Source organism: Pongo abelii, chromosome 2 (genome assembly GCF_028885655.2).
Source record: "Pongo abelii isolate AG06213 chromosome 2, NHGRI_mPonAbe1-v2.0_pri, whole genome shotgun sequence".
NCBI classification, from domain to species: Eukaryota; Metazoa; Chordata; class Mammalia; order Primates; family Hominidae; genus Pongo; species Pongo abelii.
The window spans coordinates 102,761,789-102,779,620 of NC_085928.1; the positions used below are offsets into that span (position 1 = coordinate 102,761,789).

At 43.5% G+C, this 17,832-nt stretch overlaps 1 protein-coding gene across 4 annotated transcripts in view; it reads right to left on the reverse strand.

Moving 5' to 3' along the window:
* Window positions 1-17,832, reverse strand: part of RAD54L2 (RAD54 like 2) — a 130,404-nt gene that overhangs the window by 6,648 nt on the left and 105,924 nt on the right. For all 4 annotated transcript variants that reach the window (XM_024244349.3, XM_063722085.1, XM_024244350.3 and 1 more), the window contains 6 exons: window positions 16,729-16,934; window positions 16,195-16,367; window positions 15,474-15,670; window positions 5,796-5,995; window positions 4,289-4,378; window positions 1,820-1,912 (listed from right to left, as the gene is read on the reverse strand). In XM_024244349.3, coding sequence (XP_024100117.2) covers window positions 1,820-1,912; window positions 4,289-4,378; window positions 5,796-5,995; window positions 15,474-15,670; window positions 16,195-16,367; window positions 16,729-16,934 — 959 coding nt within the window. The remainder of the gene's footprint in view (window positions 1-1,819; window positions 1,913-4,288; window positions 4,379-5,795; window positions 5,996-15,473; window positions 15,671-16,194; window positions 16,368-16,728; window positions 16,935-17,832) is intronic.

The following is a 17,832-nucleotide window of genomic DNA, read 5'->3' on the forward strand; positions in this document are numbered from 1 at the left end:
AATCGTTAGCTTTCTTTAGTGTAATAATGATATTGTGGCTAGGAACAGAATATCTTTAATCTTAGCAGATGCATGTTGAAGTACTTAGAGATAAAATGACATGATGAAAAACATGACATGATATCTTTGACTTACGAATGACTCAAATAATAGAAAGGGAGGGAGAGAAAGAAGAAGGTTTATGAAAACTAACAATCATTAAATCTAGGTGCAGGGTATATGGGTGCTCATGGTGCTATTTTTCAACTTTTCTGTATGTATAAAAATTTGAAATTTCCATAAAACAAAGCAGGGAACAAGAGCATTCTAGCCCTCTAGCATTCTAGCTCAGGCGTGGGAGGATAAATGAGAACCACTCCCACTGAGGGGAACTTGGCAAGAGTTCTTAACACTGTTCATGTGCCACACACACACCCTTTGACCTGGCAATCCCACTTTAAGGAACATATCCTATAGATATAACCACCTCTGTGAAAAAGCACTGTCAGTGATGGTGGAGTAAAATAATCAAAATGTATGCTGACAGGGAACTAATTAATACATTGTGTTATAGCTCATCCTGTGCGAACCTTCAAGAAGACATATCTAGAAGAAATGAGAAGGAATAAACTATTACTGGTGAGTGAAAAAAGGAGTAAATAGTATTTTATGGTATGTTAGCATTTGTTTTAAAAATACAAAGAAAATTGGCTGGGCATGGTGGCTCACACCTGTAATACCAGCACTTTGGAAGACCGAGGTGAGTGGGTCACTTGAGGTCAGGAGTTCGAGACCAGCCTGGGCAACATGGTGAAACCCCATCTCTACAAAAAATGCAAAAATTAGCTGGGTATGGTGGCACGCACCTGTAATCCCAGCTAATCAGCTAATCAGGAGGCTGAGTCAGAAGAATCGTTTGAACCTGGGAGGCGGAGGTTGCAGTGAGCTGAGATTGCACTACTGCACTCCAGCCTGGGTGACAGAACGAGACTCTGTCTCAAAAAAAAATAAAATAAAAATAAGGAGGAGCAATGGATGGCTGCGACCATGGTGGAGGAAAAGCTTATGGCCTGGCATGGTGGCTCACACCTGTAATCTCAGCACTGTGGGAGGCCGAGGTGGGCGGATCCTGAGGTCAGGAGTTCGAGACCAGCCTGATCAACATGGTGAAACCCCATCTCTACTAAAAATACAAAAGTTAGCTGGGCGTGGTGGCACGCTCCTGTAATCTGAGCTACTCAGGAGGCTAAGGCGGGAGAATCACTTGAACCTGGGAGGCAGAGGTTGCAGTAGCCGAGATTGCACCATTGCACTCCAGCCTGGGCAACAGAGCGAGACTCTGTCTCAAAAAAAAAACAAACAAAAAAAAAACAAAAAGGCTGGGCGTGGTGGCTCATGCCTGTAATCCCAGCATTTTGGGAGGCTGAGGCGGGCGGATCATGAGGTCAGGAGATCGAGACCATCCTGGCTAACACGGTGAAACGTCGTCTCTACTAAAAATATAAAAAAAAAATTAGCCGGGCATGGTGGCAGGTGCCTGTAGTCTCAGCTACTCGGGAGGCTGAGGCAGGAGAATGGCATGAACCCAGGAGGCAGAGCTTGCAGTGAGCCAAGATCGAGCCACTGCACTCCAGCCTGGGCGACAGAGCGAGACCCTGTCTCAAACAAACAAACAAAAAAGAAACAAAAAAAAACTTACTTTTCACTTTACCTCTTTTTGTACATTCTCAACTGTGAACCATGTACATATTATCTATTCACATAATAAGTTAATACCTAACCAAAACAAAGCAAACAAATGTTGTTTGAAAAGTAAAATGGAAAGTAAAAGCCATCACACCTGAGGCAGCCATCCGACCATCTTCAGGAACCTTTGGTTTGCCAGTTGCCCGGACAGCAAAGATCCGTCCATCACTGGTACGGATGTACGTCCCTAGGAATAGACACGAAGAAGACAGTTAGAAGCAGACATACAATACAGCCAACCCTGGGAAACTCCAGGCTATGCGCCATGGGCTTGTAAATAGCTATACAATTAGGTATACCATCTCCCAAGACCCCTGAAATAAGGAGTGGGGTGACTGAGCTATGGACTCATAATTATTCATTTATTTCACAAACATTGATTACATGACTACCATCTGCCAGGCATTGTTCTAGACACTAGAATGCACAAGGCAGAAAAAGGCCCTGTCTCATGGAGCTTAGTCTCTAGAGAGGGAGACAGAGACTTGACAGAGACTTACACCAGAAAATATCAGGAAGGGTTCAATGCAATGAAGAAGTAAATAAGGTGCTACAAAAGAGAGTAAGTTGGCATCCTATGTTCCCAGGCACTCTGGCCCAGGTTCTCCTCTTGATCTGGGAGGAAGAAGCCTTACTGCTTCAATATCCTGTCTCCCCTAGTAGGAATAATTCAAGAAAGACCTGCATTCTATTCCCACAAGGCACTAATCTATCTTCTCTTCAGCCTTGCGTATGTCATTTGATCAACCTCCTCGAATGTCAGTGCTGCCTTTAGGCCAGGAGTTGGCAAACTTTTTTACAGGAGCCAGATAGTTTTTGGGCCAGGCACAGTGGCTCACACCTGTAATCCCAGCATTTTGGGAGGCTGAGGCGGGAGGATCACAAGGTCAGGAGATCAAGACCATCCTGGCTAACACGGTGAAACCCCGTCTCTACTAAAAATACAAAAAATTAGCCGGGCGTGGTGGTGGGCGCCTGTAGTCCCAGCTACTCAGGAGGCTGAGGCAGGAGAATGGCATGAACCCGGGAGGTGGAGCTCGCAGTGAGCTGAGATCACGCCACTGCACTCCAGCCTGGGCAACAGAGCGAGACTCTGTCTCAAAAAAAAAAAAAAAAAAAACAAGAGCCAGATGGTTTTTGTAAGAGCTTTATAAGCCATAAGGTCTCTGTTGTAACTCCTCAATTCTGCTGCTGTAACACAAAAATAGCTTGGCATGACTGTACTGCAATAAATCTTTATGGACACTGAAATGTAAAATTCATATAATTTCACATCATAAAATATTACTCTTTTGATTTTTTTTCAACCAATTGAAAATGTAAATTTTCAATGTAAAACCCATTCTTATCTTGCAGATATTATAACAGGTAGCAGGCCAGATTTGGCCCATGGGGCACAGAGTTTGGTGACCCCAGCTATAAACTAGGAAGACAGCAGTAAAGGGGGCTGGGTTCTAGACTAGGAAGAATCCAGTAAGGAGGCTGGGAATGGTGTTTTCTGTGAGTCTGGGTATTTCATGGCACTTTTTCCCTAACCTCAAAGGTACTCTAACCCAATAGAAGCTAGGGAAAAATCTGCTTACTGAACAAAAAGTCTCAAAGAGCCTCACACAATCATGGGACTTATTTAAAGGCTAATATGTAAAACAGGCTTGGATAGAAGACGTGGGTGCAGAAAAGAGGGGAAAAAAACAGGCTTAGATTGTGTCTCAACACTGTTTAGCCCAGCTTTTTTATTCCACCAATCTCATATCCCTCTGTAAGGAGGACAGAGGCAGATGTGGACTTTTTAAATTACCATATGCAAAAATTCTATCATGCAACCCATGTGTAATTCATCCACATAATACATATCCTATCGGGGACCCCCCACCTTGCTCCAAGCAAGTGGGTAAATGTATGTAGGCTTATAACCCATTCCACTGCTCTTTCCCTCCAATTTTGGTCTCCTTGTGTCTACTTGTCCCATCCCAAGATTCTCATAAAAATGACAATAAGGGCCGGGTACGGTGGCTCACGCCTATAATCCCGGCACTTTGGGAGGCCCAGGTGGGCGGATCATGAGGTCAAGAAATCGAGACCATCCTGGCCAACATAATGAAATCCCGTCTCTACTTAAAAAAAAAAAAAAAGGACAAAAATTAGCTGGGCGTGGTGGCACATGCCTCTACTCCCAGCTACTTGGGAGGCTGAGGCTGAAGAATTGCTTGAACCTGGGAGGTGGAGGTTGCAGTGAGCCGAGATCGCGCCACTGCACTCCGGCCTAGCGACACAGCGAGATTGCGTCTCAAAAAAAAAAAAAAAAAAAAAAAAACAGGCAGCAAGATACAGAAATGTAGGGACCCTAATTTCCTTCTTTTAAACCACTGACTAATATCCTATGGGCTCAACCCAACTCCCCTAAGCTCCTACAAATGCTATTTTCTCATTCAGTTCCTGAATGTGACATCCTAATGGGATGATTCCTATGACCCGTCTAGCTCAAGTCATATGTATTTATTCTTCTTCCCAGCCCAGCACTCTCAACCAAAGGCAGGGAACAGGTCCTTGGTCAGGCTCTTACCTTTTGTCCCACGGATGATGTGGATACTCTCACCAGCGTTAATTCTTGCCTGTACATCTGTGGAGCTGTTGAGTCCAGGAATAACAATATCTAGGAAAAACACAGATCTTAAATTTAGATTGCACGGGGCCTGACTGAAGGAGGGGGGAAAAATTGCAAAGTCCCACATCTACCCCAGTTCTTCATTGGTTTCCCTACAGCCTCTCAGTGGGGCAGAGGTCCAGAACCAAGGAAGGTGAAGCAAGCAGGATCTTTCACAATTATCTAAACAAAGAATACTATGAAAACAGGAACCTTGTCAGAAATCTGAGCTGGTCATCGTTGCAATCAATTTCCCTTGATTTAATTAGAAATTCATAGTTTTTGGTGTGAAAAATGTTTTAGTTTAGATGGTTGTTTCTATGTATTTTTTTCCTCTTCCCCAAACTGTTTGCACGTATCTGCACCACATCACTTTAGGCTCCAAAAATGGCCTAATCTTCTTCCTTGCTGGCATTACCCCACACCTGGGAAACAGTATTTTCGAGAATTAGTAGATAATAGAATTATAAGGGGCTCTCTTTTTCTTCTCATTTGTTTCAAATTTTTTACTTAGAAAAATCACTTAAGATATTTTCATTAAAATTTATATATTGGCTGGGTGCAGTGGCTCACACCTGTAATCCCAGCACTATGGGAGGCCAAGGCAGGTGGATTGCCTGAGCTCAGGAGTTCGAAACCAGCCTGGGCAACATGGTGAAACCCCATCTCTATTAAAATACAAAAAAGTTCACCGGGCATAGTGGCGCACGCCTGTAATCCCAGCAACTCGGGAGGCTGAGGTGGGAGAATCACTTGAGCCTGGGAGTGCAGTGAGCCAAGATCGTGCACTCCAGCCTGAGCGACAGAGCAAGACTCCATCTCCAAAAAAAAATAAATAAATAAATTTATATATTATAAATATTGCTAAATAACAAGATAAAAAACAGGATCACAAAATGTTTTCCTTCCTAATCATACTGAATCACAGAACCAGCTCCTGGAGTGGATGGGTTGGCTACCTGCCACCACTGCTGATTGGCCCACCATGCTCAATTTATATCAAACTCGCAAAGGTAGACACAAGTGACAATTCAGGTCTTCTAATTATGTACAAAGGTTGACAGCTGTCTTTTATACCCAGATGGCTCTACAATCAGGCAGGGCTCAGCATATTCACACCTCTATAAGAACCTGAGACCAACCCTGTATTCCAGTGACATTTCCACAATTCCTGCAGTGCTCAGAGTCTATCTTACCCACCAAACCCAAGAAAACCCAGTTATGTGTTGCTATTCTTAAGATATTTCACTAGAATCCAAATTCCTCAAGACCAGGGACTGTTGTCTTCCCTATTCCCTATTTTTTACCAAGAGTGCCAAGTATAGTAAGACCAGAAATACAAAAGGTGTTTAATAGATACTTCCTAAATGAACAAAGTAATTTTAAAAGGGACAGCAGCTCTGCCACAGAACCCAGGAGTTCCCACCTGTCGTGGTGACCACCTTCTGCACAAGGACTCCCGCACGCTGCAAGTAGTTGATCGGAAAGTTCATGGATGGATTTGTGCTGGAGGCAGAGCTTACACTGCCTCCCAATGGGACATGCCGGGGCATCATGGGGATGGGGGTGGACTGCACAGGACGAACACTGGCCACAGGCTTTTCATCACCCTTCAAAGTTGGCTGCCTGTAAGAGAAAGACAAGGACACTAAAAGAGTTTGGCAGAACAACTGTTACCTTTCTCCAAAGGCTACAGAGCCTTTCTAGGCTGCCCCATTCTATACCATCAGTTGAAGCTCAGAGAAGGATCAGAAGAATCTGCAGGGTCTGGTCAATTCAAAAGGAGACCAGAAGGCAGGACTCAGTTGCAGCAAAAGAGGCACAGGGATAAAGTCTGTCAAAGTCTAAGGAAAATCAGATGTTGGTGGAATAATACTTTCTGGACATGGGAGACAATATTTGCTCCTCTAGAACCTGGACTATCTACATTAGGAGTTAGTTCCTAAAGGGAAGTCAGGAAGCTGTCAAGATGCAATAAGGCAGGAAAAGTTCTCCAGACCACAGCGTATGTTAAGTTGAGATGGGCAGAATTTTCCCCACTCACCCACAGAAAAAGGGCCATGTAACGACACATGTTTAGGTGATCCTAAAAAATAGTCTGTTCCAACTTTAAACATCTTTACTTTCTCTCTGAAACCTCGAGTCTTAATAAGTAATATAGACACCTCTCTCTCTCTCTTCTGCATTACTTTTCATTGAGTTCCTCCTAGCTCCAGCCTGGACCAACCCTCAAAGTGCCCCTCCAGTCATGACAACAACAAAAGCAGCAGCCACCAAAGCAGTGTGTACAAAAGCCAGGCTTCTACTGATTTAAGATTTTTGAAAAGTCCCTGTCTACAAGCTTTCTGAAGTCTGCATCTTTCGTCTTTGGGCCTGGAGGGGGGAAAAAAACCCTTAGACTGTTATGTTCTTCCTCATCTGACTGAAGATTGGCACATAAAATAACACTTTTATACCACTCTGCTGTTGGAGCGGGTCTGCATGACGCCTCAATCACATTGCTCTTAGGTTTTTAAAGGCCCCTTTGGTCAGCCCCTTGGTCCCTGTGGACCTCCAAGTTCCCAGATGGGCCCCAGATCTGTGCTATCTGGTCTGTTTCCCCAGTGTCTTCCTAGGATGGTTTGGCAGGAGTTAGAGGCCCTGGTCAGGTATCAATGTAACAGAAACCCAGCCCAAGCCCCATACCCTGCAGGGGCTAAGACTAAGAATTTGGGTAAGAAGTGTTCCTCACATGTACCCATGTGGATTAAAAAAACTCAGCAGGATCATGAACTCATCAAATGCTGTGAGAAGTTGGTGCCCCCATAGGGCCAGAGCTAAGCCAGAAACAAAGCTGACATCTCCTTATAGCTAGTCTGGACCATTTGTCACATCTTCTCTCCATGTGGCTTTTCTCTCACTGGGCTCAGGTTTAGTCCACTCCTGATGTTACACAGAAAAGCCCAAAAAAGAGGGGGAAAAAAAGAGGGAGGAACGGGTAGAGGAAAAGAGAAGAGACCATTCCTGAGCAATATTATCTTGGGAAATGACAGAAATAAAGCCTGAAAGTTTTGAAAGAGAGTGACTTTCTCTTTTGAGATTGAGTCCCACTATGTTGCCAAGGCTGGTCTCCAATTCCTGGACTCAAGCGTTTCTCCCACCTCAGCCTCCCGAGAGGCTGGGACTACAGGTATGTGCCACCATGTCTAGTAAGAAAGTGACTTTCTACTTGAAAGTATCTTCAATTTGCTATACAAACAGCAACAAATGGCCGGGCATGATGGCTTATGCCTGTAATCTCAGCACTTTGGGAGGCCAAGGCAGGTGGATCACCTGAGGTCAGGAATTCAAGACCAGCCTGGCCAACATGGTGAAACACAGTCTCTACTAAAAATACAAAAAATTAGCCAGGCGTGGTGGTGTGCACCTATAATCCCAGCTACTTGGGAAGCTAGTGGAGGAGAATTGCTTGAACCCAGGAAGTGAAGGTTGCAGTGAGCCGAGATCGCACCATTACATTCCAGCCTGGGCAACAGAGTGAGATTCTGTACCCCACCCCCAAAAAAGAGAACAAATCCACTCATAAAAATCAATGTCTTACCTAAAACCTTACATGAGACTTATTTGGCAAGTTTTCCAAAATTTCCTTTGGAACCTCATTTGTCAAGTTTTTTTGTTTGTTTGAATTTTATTATACTTTAAGTTCCAGGATACACGTGCACAACGTGTAGGTTTGTTACGTATGTATACATGTGCCACATTGGTATGCTGCACCCATTAACTTGTCATTTAACATTCGGTATTTCTCCTAATGCTATCCCTCCCCCATCCCCCCATACCATGCCAGGCCCCGGTGTGTGATGTTCCCCGCCCTGTGTCCAAGTGTTCTCTTTGTTCAATTCCCATCTATGAGTGAGAACATGCAGTGTTTGGTTTTCTGTCCTTGTGACAGTTTGCTGAGAATGGTGGTTTCCAGCTTCATCCATGTCCCTACAAAGCACACGAACTCATCCTTTTTTATGGCTGCATAGTATTCCATGGTGTACATGTGCCACATTTTCTTAACCCAGTCTATCATTGATGGACATTTGGGTTGGTTCCAAGTCTTTGCTACTGTGAATAGTGCTGCAATAAACATACATGTGCATGTGTCTTTATAGTAGAATGATTTATAATCCTTTGGGTATATACCCAGTAATGGGATGGCTGGGTCAAATGGTATTTCTAATTCTAGATCCTTGAGGAATCTCCACACTGTCTTCCACAATGGTTGAACTAGTTTACAGTCCCATCAACAGTGTAAAAGCGTTCCTATTTCTCTACATTCTCTCCAGCACCTGTTGTTTCCTGACTTTTTAATGATCATCATTCTAACTGGTATAAGATGGTATCTCATTGTGGTTTTGATTTGCATTTCTCTGATGGCCAGTGATGATGAACATTTTTTTCATGTGTCTGTTGGCTGCCTAAATGTCTTCTTTTGAAAAGTGTCTGTTCATATCCTTTAACCAGTTTTTGATGGGGTTGTTTGATTTTTTCTTGTAAATTTGTTTAAGTTCTTTGTGGATGCTGGATATTAGCCCTTTGTCAGATGGTTGGTTTGCAAAAATTTTCTCCCATTCTGTAGGTTGCCTGTTCACTCTGATGGTAGTTTCTTTTGCTGTGCAGAATCTCTTTAGTTTAATTAGATCTCATTTGTCTATTTTGGCTTTTATTGCCATTACTTTTGGTGTTTTAGTCGTGAAGTCTTTGCCCATGCCTATGTCTTGAATGGGATTGCCTAGGTTTTCATCTAGGGTTTTTATGATTTTAGGTCTAACATTTAAGTCTTTAATCCATCCTAAATTAATTTTTGTATAAGGTGTAAGGAAGGGATCCAGTTTCAGCTTTCTACATATGGCTAGCCAGTTTTCCCAGCACCATTTATTAAATAGGGAATCCTTTCCCCATTTCTTGTTTCTGTCAGGTTTGTCAAAGATCATATGGTTGTAGATGTGTGGTGTTATTTCTGAGGGCTCTATTCTGTTCCATTGGTCTATATTTTGGTTTTGGTACCAGTACCATGCTGTTTTGGTTACTGCAGCCTTGTAGTATAGTTTGAAGTCAGGTAGCATGATGTCTCCAGCTTTGTTCTTTTTGCTTAGGATTGTCTTGGCAATGTGGGCTTGTTTTTGGTTCTATATGAACTTCAGTTTTTTCCAATTCTGTGAAGAAAGTCATTGGTAGCTTGATGGGGATGGCATTGAATCTATAAATTACCTTGGGCAGTATGGCCATTTTCACGATATTGATTCTTCCTATCTATGAGCATGGAATGTTCTTCTATTTGTTTGTGTCCTCTTTTATTTGTTGAGCAGTGGTTTGCAGTTCTCCTTGAAGAGGTCCTTCACATCCCTTGTAAGTTGGACTCCTAGGTATTTTATTCTCTTTGTAGCAACTGTGAATGGGAGTTCACTCATGATATGGCTCTCTGTTTGTCTGTTATTGGTGTATAGGAATGCCTGTGATTTTTGCACACTGATTTTGTATCCTGAGACTTTGCTGAAGTTGCTTATCAGCTTAAGGAGATTTTGGTCTGAGATGATGGGGTTTTCTAAATATACGATCATGTCATCTGCAAATGGACAATTTGACTTCCTCTTTTCCTAATTGAATACACTTTATTTCTTTCTCTGGCCTGATTGCCCTAGCCAGAACTTCCAACACTATGTTGAATAGGAGTGGTGAGAGAGAGCATCCCTGTCTTATGCCAGTTTTCAAAGGGAAGGCTTCCAGTGTTTGCCCATTCAGTATGATATTGGCTGTGGGTTTGTCATAAATAGTTCTTATTATTTTGAGATACGTTCCATCAATACCTAGTTTATTGAGAGGTTTTTAGCATGAGGGGCTGTTGAATTTTGTCAAATGCCTTTTCTGCATCTATTGAGATAATAATGTGGTTTTTGTCTTTGGTTCTGTTTATGTGATGGATTACATTTATTGATCTGCGTATGTTGAACCAGCCTTACATCACAGGGATGAAGCCAACTTGATCTTGGTGGATAAGCTTTTTGATATGCTGTTGGATTCTGTTTGCCAGTATGTTATTGAGGATTTTCACATCGATGTTCATCGGGGATATTGGTCTAAAATTCTCTTTTTTTGTTGAGTCTCTGCCAGGCTTTGGTATCAGGATGATGCTGGCCTCATAAAATGAGTTAGGGAGAATTTCCTCTTTGTCTATTGATTGGAATAGTTTCAGAAGAAGTGGTACCATCTCCTCTTTGTACCTCTGGTAGAATTCAGCTCTGAATCCATCTGGTCCTGGACTTTTTTTGGTTGGCAAGCTATTAATTATTGCCTCAATTTCAGAGCCTGTTGTTGGTCTATTCAGGGATTCAACTTCTTCCTGGTTTAGTCTTGGGAGGGTGTATGGGTCCAGGAATTTATCTATTTCTTCTAGATTTTCTAGTTATTTGCATAGAGGTGTTTAGAGTATTCTCTGATAGTAGTTTGTATTTCCGTAGGATTGGTGGTGATATCCCCTTTATCATTTTTTATTGCGTCTATTTGATTCTTCTTTCTTTTCTTCTTTCTTAGTCTTGCTAGCGTTCTATCTATTTTGTTGCTCTTTTCAAAAAACCAGTTCCTGAATTCATTGACTTTTTGAAGGGTTTTTTGTGTCTCTATCTCCTTTAGTTCTGCTCTGATCTCAGTTATTCTTGCCTTCTGCTAGCTTTTGAATTTGTTTGCTCTTGCTTCTCTATTTCTTTTAATTGGGATGTTAGGGTGTCGATTTTAGATATTTCCTGCTTTCTCTTGTGGGCACTGAGTGCTATAAATATCCCTCTACACACTACTTTAAATGTGTCCCAGATATTCTGGTACGTTGTGTCTTTGTTCTCTTTGGTTTCAAAGAACATCTTTATTTCTGCCTTCATTTCATTACTTACCCAGTAGTCATTCAGGAGCAGGTTGTTCAGTTTCCATGTAGTTGTGTGGTTTTGAGTGAGTTTTTAAATCCTGAGTTCTAATTTGATTGCACTGTGGTCTGAGAGACAATTTGTTTTGACTTCTGTCCTTTTACATTTGCTGAGGAGTGCTTTACTTCCAACTACGTGGTCAATTTTGGAATAAGTGCAATGTGGTGCTGAGAAGAATGTATATTCTATTGATTTGGGGTGGAGAATTCTGTAGATGTCTATTAGGTCTGCTTGGTCCAAAGCTGAGTTCAAGTTCTGGATATCCTTGCTAACCTTCTGTCTCGTTGATGTGTCTAATCTTGACAGTGGGGTGTTAAAGTCTCCCATTATTATTGTGTGGGAGTCTAAGTCTCTTTGTAGGTCTCTAAGGACTTGCTTTATGAATCTGGGTGCATATATATTTAGCATAGTTAGCTCTTCTTGTTGAATTGATTCATTTACCATCGTTAATGGCCTTGTCTCTTTTGATCTTTGATAGTTTAAAGTCTGTTTTATCAGGGACTAGGATTGCAACCTCTGCCTTTTTTTGCTTTCCATTTGCTTGGTAGATCTTCCTCCATCCCTTTATTTTGAGCTTCTGTGTGTCTCTGCACGTGAGATGGGTCTCCTGAATACACCACACTGATGGGTCTTGACTCTTTATCAAATTTGCCAGTCTGTGTCTTTTAACTGGGGCATTTAGCCCATTTTCATTTAAGGTTAATATTGTTATGTGTGAATTTGATCCTGTCATTATGATATTTGCTGGTTATTTTGCTCGTTAGTTGATGCAGTTTCTTCCTAGCATCAATGGTCTTTACAATTTGGCATGTTTTTGCAGTGGCTGGTACCGGTTGTTCCTTTCCATGTTTAGTGCTTTCTTCAGGAGGTCTCTTAAGGCAGGCCTGGTGGTGACAAAATCTCTCAGCATTTGAGGATTTTATTTCTCCTTCACTTATGAAGCTTAGTTTGGCTGGATATGAAATTCTGGGTTGAAAATTCTTTTCATTAAGAATGTTGAATATTGGCCCCCACTCTCTTCTGGCTTGTAGAGTTTCTGCAGAGAGATCCGCTGTTAGTCTGATGGGCTTCCCTTTGTGGGTAACCCCACCTTTCTCTCTGGCTGCCCTTAACATTTTTTCCTTCCTTTCAACCTTGGTGAATCTGACAATTATGTGTCTTGGGGTTGCTCTTCTCGAAGAGTATCTTTGTGGTGTTCTCTGTATTTCCTGAATTTGAATGTTGGCCTGCCTTGCTAGGTTGGGGAAGTTCTCCTGGATAATATCCTGAAGAGTGTTTCCCAGCTTGGTTCCATTCTCCCTGTCACTTTCAGGTACACCAATCAAACGTAGATTTGGTCTTTTCACATAGTCCCATATTTCTTGGAGCCTTTGTTCGTTTCTTTTTACTCTTTTTTCTCTAAACTTTTCTCGCCTCATTTCATTCATTTGATCTTCAATCACTGATACATTTTCTTCTGCTTGATCGAATTGGCAACTGAAGCTTATGCATGTATCATGTAGTTCTCGTGCCATGGTTTTCAGCTCCATCAGGTCATTTAAGGTCTTCTCTACACTGTTTATTCTAGTTAGCCATTTGTCTAATCTTTTTTCAAGGTTTTTAGCTTCCTTACGATGGGCTTGAACATCCTCTTTTAGCTTGGAGAAGTTTGTTACTACCGACCTTCAGAAGCCTGCTTCTGTCAACTCGTGAAAATCATTCTCTGTCCAGCTTTGTTCTGTTGCTGGCAAGGAGCTGTGATCCTTTGGAGAAGAGGTGCTCTGGTTTTTAGAATTTTCAGCTTTTCTGCTCCAGTTTCTCCCCATCTTTGTGGTTTTATCTACCTTTGGTCTTTGATGATGGTGACCTACAGATGGGGTTTTGGTGTTGATGTCCTTTTTGTTGATGTTGTTGCTATTCCTTTCTGTTTGTTAGTTTTCCTTCTAACAGTCAGGTCCCTCAGCTGCAGGTCTGTTGGAGTTTGCTGGAGGTCCACTCCAGACCCTGTTTGCCTGAGTATCACCAGAGAAGGCTGCAGAACAGCAAATATTGCTGCCTGATCCTTCCTCTGGAAGCTTCGTCTCAGAGGGGCACCCGGCTGTATGAGGTGTCAGTCGGCCCCTACTGGGAAGTGTCTCCCAGTTAGGCTACACGGGGGTCAGGGATCCACTTGAGGAGGCAGAGTGTCCATTCTCAGAGCTCAAACTTCGTGCTGGGAGAACCACTGCTCTCTTCAGAGCTGTCAGACAGGGACGTTTAAGTCTGCAGAAGTTTCTGCTGCCTTTTGTTCAGCTATGCCCTGCCCCCAGAGGTGGAATCTACAGAGGCAGGCAGGCCTGGTTGAGCTACGGTGGGCTCCACCCAGTTGGAGCTTCTGGGCCGCTTTGTTTACCTACTCAAGCCTCAGCAATGGCAGACGCCTCTCCTCCAGCCAGGCTGCTGCCTTGCAGCTCGATCTTGGACTGCTGCGCTAGCAGTGAGCAAGGCTCCGTGGGCGTGGGACCCACTGAGACAGGTGCGGGATATAATCTCCTGGTGTGCCATTTGCTAAGACCGTTGGAAAAGCGCAGTATTTGGGTGGCAGTGTCCTGATTTTCCAGGTACAGTCTGTCATGGCTTCCCTTGGCTAGGAAAGGAAAATCCCCAGACCCCTTGAGTTTCCCAGGTGACGTGATGCCCCAACCTGCTTCGGCTCACCCTCTGTGGGCTGCACCCATTGTCTAACCAGTCCCAGTAAGATGAACCAGGTACCTCAGTTGGAAATGCAGAAATCACCTGTCTTCTGCGTTGATCACAGTGGGAGCTGCAGCTTGTTTGTTTTTAACATGAGAGTCTTAGTAAGGAAAAAAGTTTTAGGCTGGGCATGGTGGCTCACACCTGTAATGACAACATTTTGGGAGGCTGATATGGAAGAATCACTTGAGCCCAGGAGTTCAAGACCAGTCTGGGAAACATAGTGAGACCTCATCTCGAGTAAAAGAAAAAAAATTTTTTTTTGAGACGGAGTTTCACTATTGTTGCCCAGGCTGAAGTGCAATGGCGCGATCTTGGCTCACCAAAACCTCTGCTTCCCAGGTTTAAGCAATTCTCCTGCCTCAGCCTCCCGAGTAGCTGGGATTACAGGCACGCAGCACCACACCCGGCTAATTTTTGTATTTTTAGTAGAGATGGGGGTTTCTCCATGTTGGTAAAGCTGATTTTGAACTCCCGACCTCAGGTGATCCACCCACCTCGACCTCCCAAATTGCTGGGATTACAGGCGTGAGCCACTGTGCCCAGCCAAAAAAATGTTTTTAATTAGCCAGGCATGGTGATGCACACCTGTAATCCCAGCTACTTGGGAGGCTGAGGTGTGAGGATCACTTGAGCCCAGCAGGTCGAGGCTGCAGGGAGCTGTGATCGCACCACTGCACTCCAGCCTAGGTAACAGAGTGACACCCTGTCGCAAAAAAAGAAAGAGAAAATTTAAATCTGTTCCCATCAAATAAAATAATTATTTTTAATTCAAGATAATCAAATAATTAAAAATGCAAACTACTGAATCAGGTAGCAGATCTGATCAGTAAGTGGAGGGTGAGAGTTGTGAGGCACTATCTTGAAATAAAAAAAAAAAATTAAACCTAGATAACTGTTCTATAATATTTTACAAGGAGCCTCTCTCACTGCTTAGCACTTGACTTCCATTCTGTTAATATTCTGAACAAGTCTAGATGCTGTACTCAAAAAAGAGATTTTTTGGTACCAGATCATGGCACAGACACAGAATGGAATCCCCTTAGGAGCAGCAGGATTCCCTGACTGTAATCTGAGGGAACAGAGCCTTCATCCTTGAACACCACTTCTAAGTGAGGCCTAGGACTAAGGTGCTAGGAGTAAGATGCACCTGTGTGGAATGGCTGGGCCTCTTTTTGGGAAGCTTTATCCCCAACTCCTACCCAGGTGTCCAGAAACACTCTCCTGGGTCACGGGCCAGCAGCTCACTTTTCCAGCTAGGGCAGTCAAAACCAGAAACATTTAAAACACCAGGGCTGCTGAACTGCTTTCACACTTACCCTAGAGCAGAGCCTGTCAATTCACAGCAGTCAAGGAACAAGTTGTAGGCTCTGCCTTTGTTTAAAATATGAACAAGTTGAAAGGTGTTTGTGCCTGGCCCAGCAGCAGACCCTCCCCTTTCAGCGACTCACCAGTTTCTCTGGCTGAAGGCGGGGATGCTGGTCAGGCTCTGATCGCTGGCAGGGTAATACTGCGCATACGATGGGCGGGTATAGGGGACTGATGTGCGTTTGTCTTCCTCATAGCTTTTCTTTGCTGCTTTTTTCTCAGCCTTGGTTAACTTGTGATCCTTTCGGTTCAAGAGCAATGACTCATGCTCGAAAGGCTCCTGGGGACACAGGAGGATGTTGATTTAGTTACCAACATGGCTGATGGATAATGAGCCTTACTTTAAGACCAAGAAAAGAGCTGGCTGTCTCCAGCACTAGCGAAGAGACTGCTCAGAGATACACAGGCAGTTTTACTGTCTTTCTGTCAAGAGTATAATTTATAGCTCTAACCTAGTACCAGCTTTAGACATCTAAGCCTGCCTTCCCTATCAAAAGAATGGGGGAGTTCAGAGAATTAACAAACTACATTTTTAGAACTTTCCCCCTCTCTTTCTGCTAAGAAGACTCACACTGGCCAAATTACTATACATGGCTAATCTTAGCACTCCCAGGACCAGATTAGGGGATGGGGTAAGTGGTTGGGGGCAGGGAGGGGGACTGAGTGGGGCAAGAAAAAGAAGTCCTGGAGTCCAAGTCACCTGCATGAAACATCACCTCAGATGAAGAAAACAAGCTTACAAGACAAACCTCCTTTGACAGAGAGACTGCCACTCTGGGGATTGCATGCATACCAAGTTCTTACCTTGGTGATGAGGTGAGGGTACTTCAGACAGGCCAGTTGCAGGACTGACTCCTTGATCCCCTTTACGTTCAAGGAAACTTGGGGAGCTGGCTCCTTCTCAACAAAGTGCAGTAGGTTTTCCACCTCTTTCCGGGTGAAGTTCAGCATTGGATTTAGATCATCCACCACCCGATCTAGAAGGATAAAGACATGAAGAAAGTCAGCACATGGCATTAAAAACTGTAAAGGTCACTAATAATGAAAAGTCATCCCATATCTGAAAGTCAAAGACTAGGTCTGAGGTGCTGGTGACATTGGAAACATCATATAAGGGGAAAACTTGTATAACGAGCTTGGCTGTTATCATTAAACTCACCTTCAACAAGTTGAGGTCAATTACCTTTTAAGCAATTTGAATCAGAATGAGATAGGAGGAAATGCTGGCTTTCTCGAAGCCTGCCTGTGTTCCCATATCCTGCTCCTCTCCCACCCTTGATACTAAAAGGATGGTAGCCTGTATAGATGTGCCTCTCCGAAGTCTGGAAGATGGCCCACCTGACATGCCCTGCTTGGAAATCTGACGGTCATAGATCTTCTTTTCTAGAGTGTAATCAGCCACAAGGCGATAGATGTAACAGGGCTTTTTCTGGCCGTAACGGTATACCCGACATACTGCCTGGGCATCATGGCAAGGGTTCCAGGAAGCATCAAACACCACCACTCGGTTGGCACCAATCAGATTCACACCCAAGCATCCGGCCCTTTAAAAGACAAGCCAACAATCACAGAGCCTTTAGTCTTAAAGAAGGTTTTCAAATCAGTTTTGCCCTCTGTGACTTCTACTCCAATATTACTCTGTCCTAAGCCCTAAGCACAACATACTCAAGGATTTTGCTGTCCTGCTGATAAACAGTACATTCTTCAAGCACTGAAAATTGTGCCCTGAAATCCAACATGAAAGTGTCTACCAGCTCAGAAAGAAAACTCACTCTCCTCTGTAACAAGTAAGGCCCCCGCATCCTGGCCTTGGAGTGATGTTCCTTGGTGAGGGGAAACTTCTGCACACAGATGTTTCTACTATTTTTAGTCTAACAGCTTAAGAGAATGACTGGCTTACATCCTGCCAAGGGCATTACGATGGCAGAAGGCAGCACAGCCTTCAAGCTGCTTGGCATGAGACAATACCATCAGCCTTTTACAGTTACCTTGTACTTTCTACTTTTTAAAGCACTTTCATATTCATCACATCATCTAAGCCTCATAACACCCCTGAGAGAAAAGCCAATTAAAACCCTTGAGTATTTTGTTGTTGTTGTTTGTTTGCTTGTTTTTAAATGAGACGGGGTCTCACTCTGTCGCTTAGGCTGGAATGCAGTGGCTCAATCACAGCTCACTGCAGCTTCGACCTCTCAGACTTAAGCCATCCTCCCGCCTCTGCCTCCCAAGTAGCTTGGACCACATGCGCATGCCACCACACTCAGCTAATTGTTTGATTTTTTGTACAGACAAGGTCTCAGTATCTTGAACCCCTGGGTTCAAGCAATCCTCCCACCTTGGCCTCCCAAAGTACTGGGGTTACAGGCATGAGCCAGAACCATTGTTAATGAAGGTCTCAAAAAATTTTATGATACTATCATGACTGCCCTGCTAACTTAATTT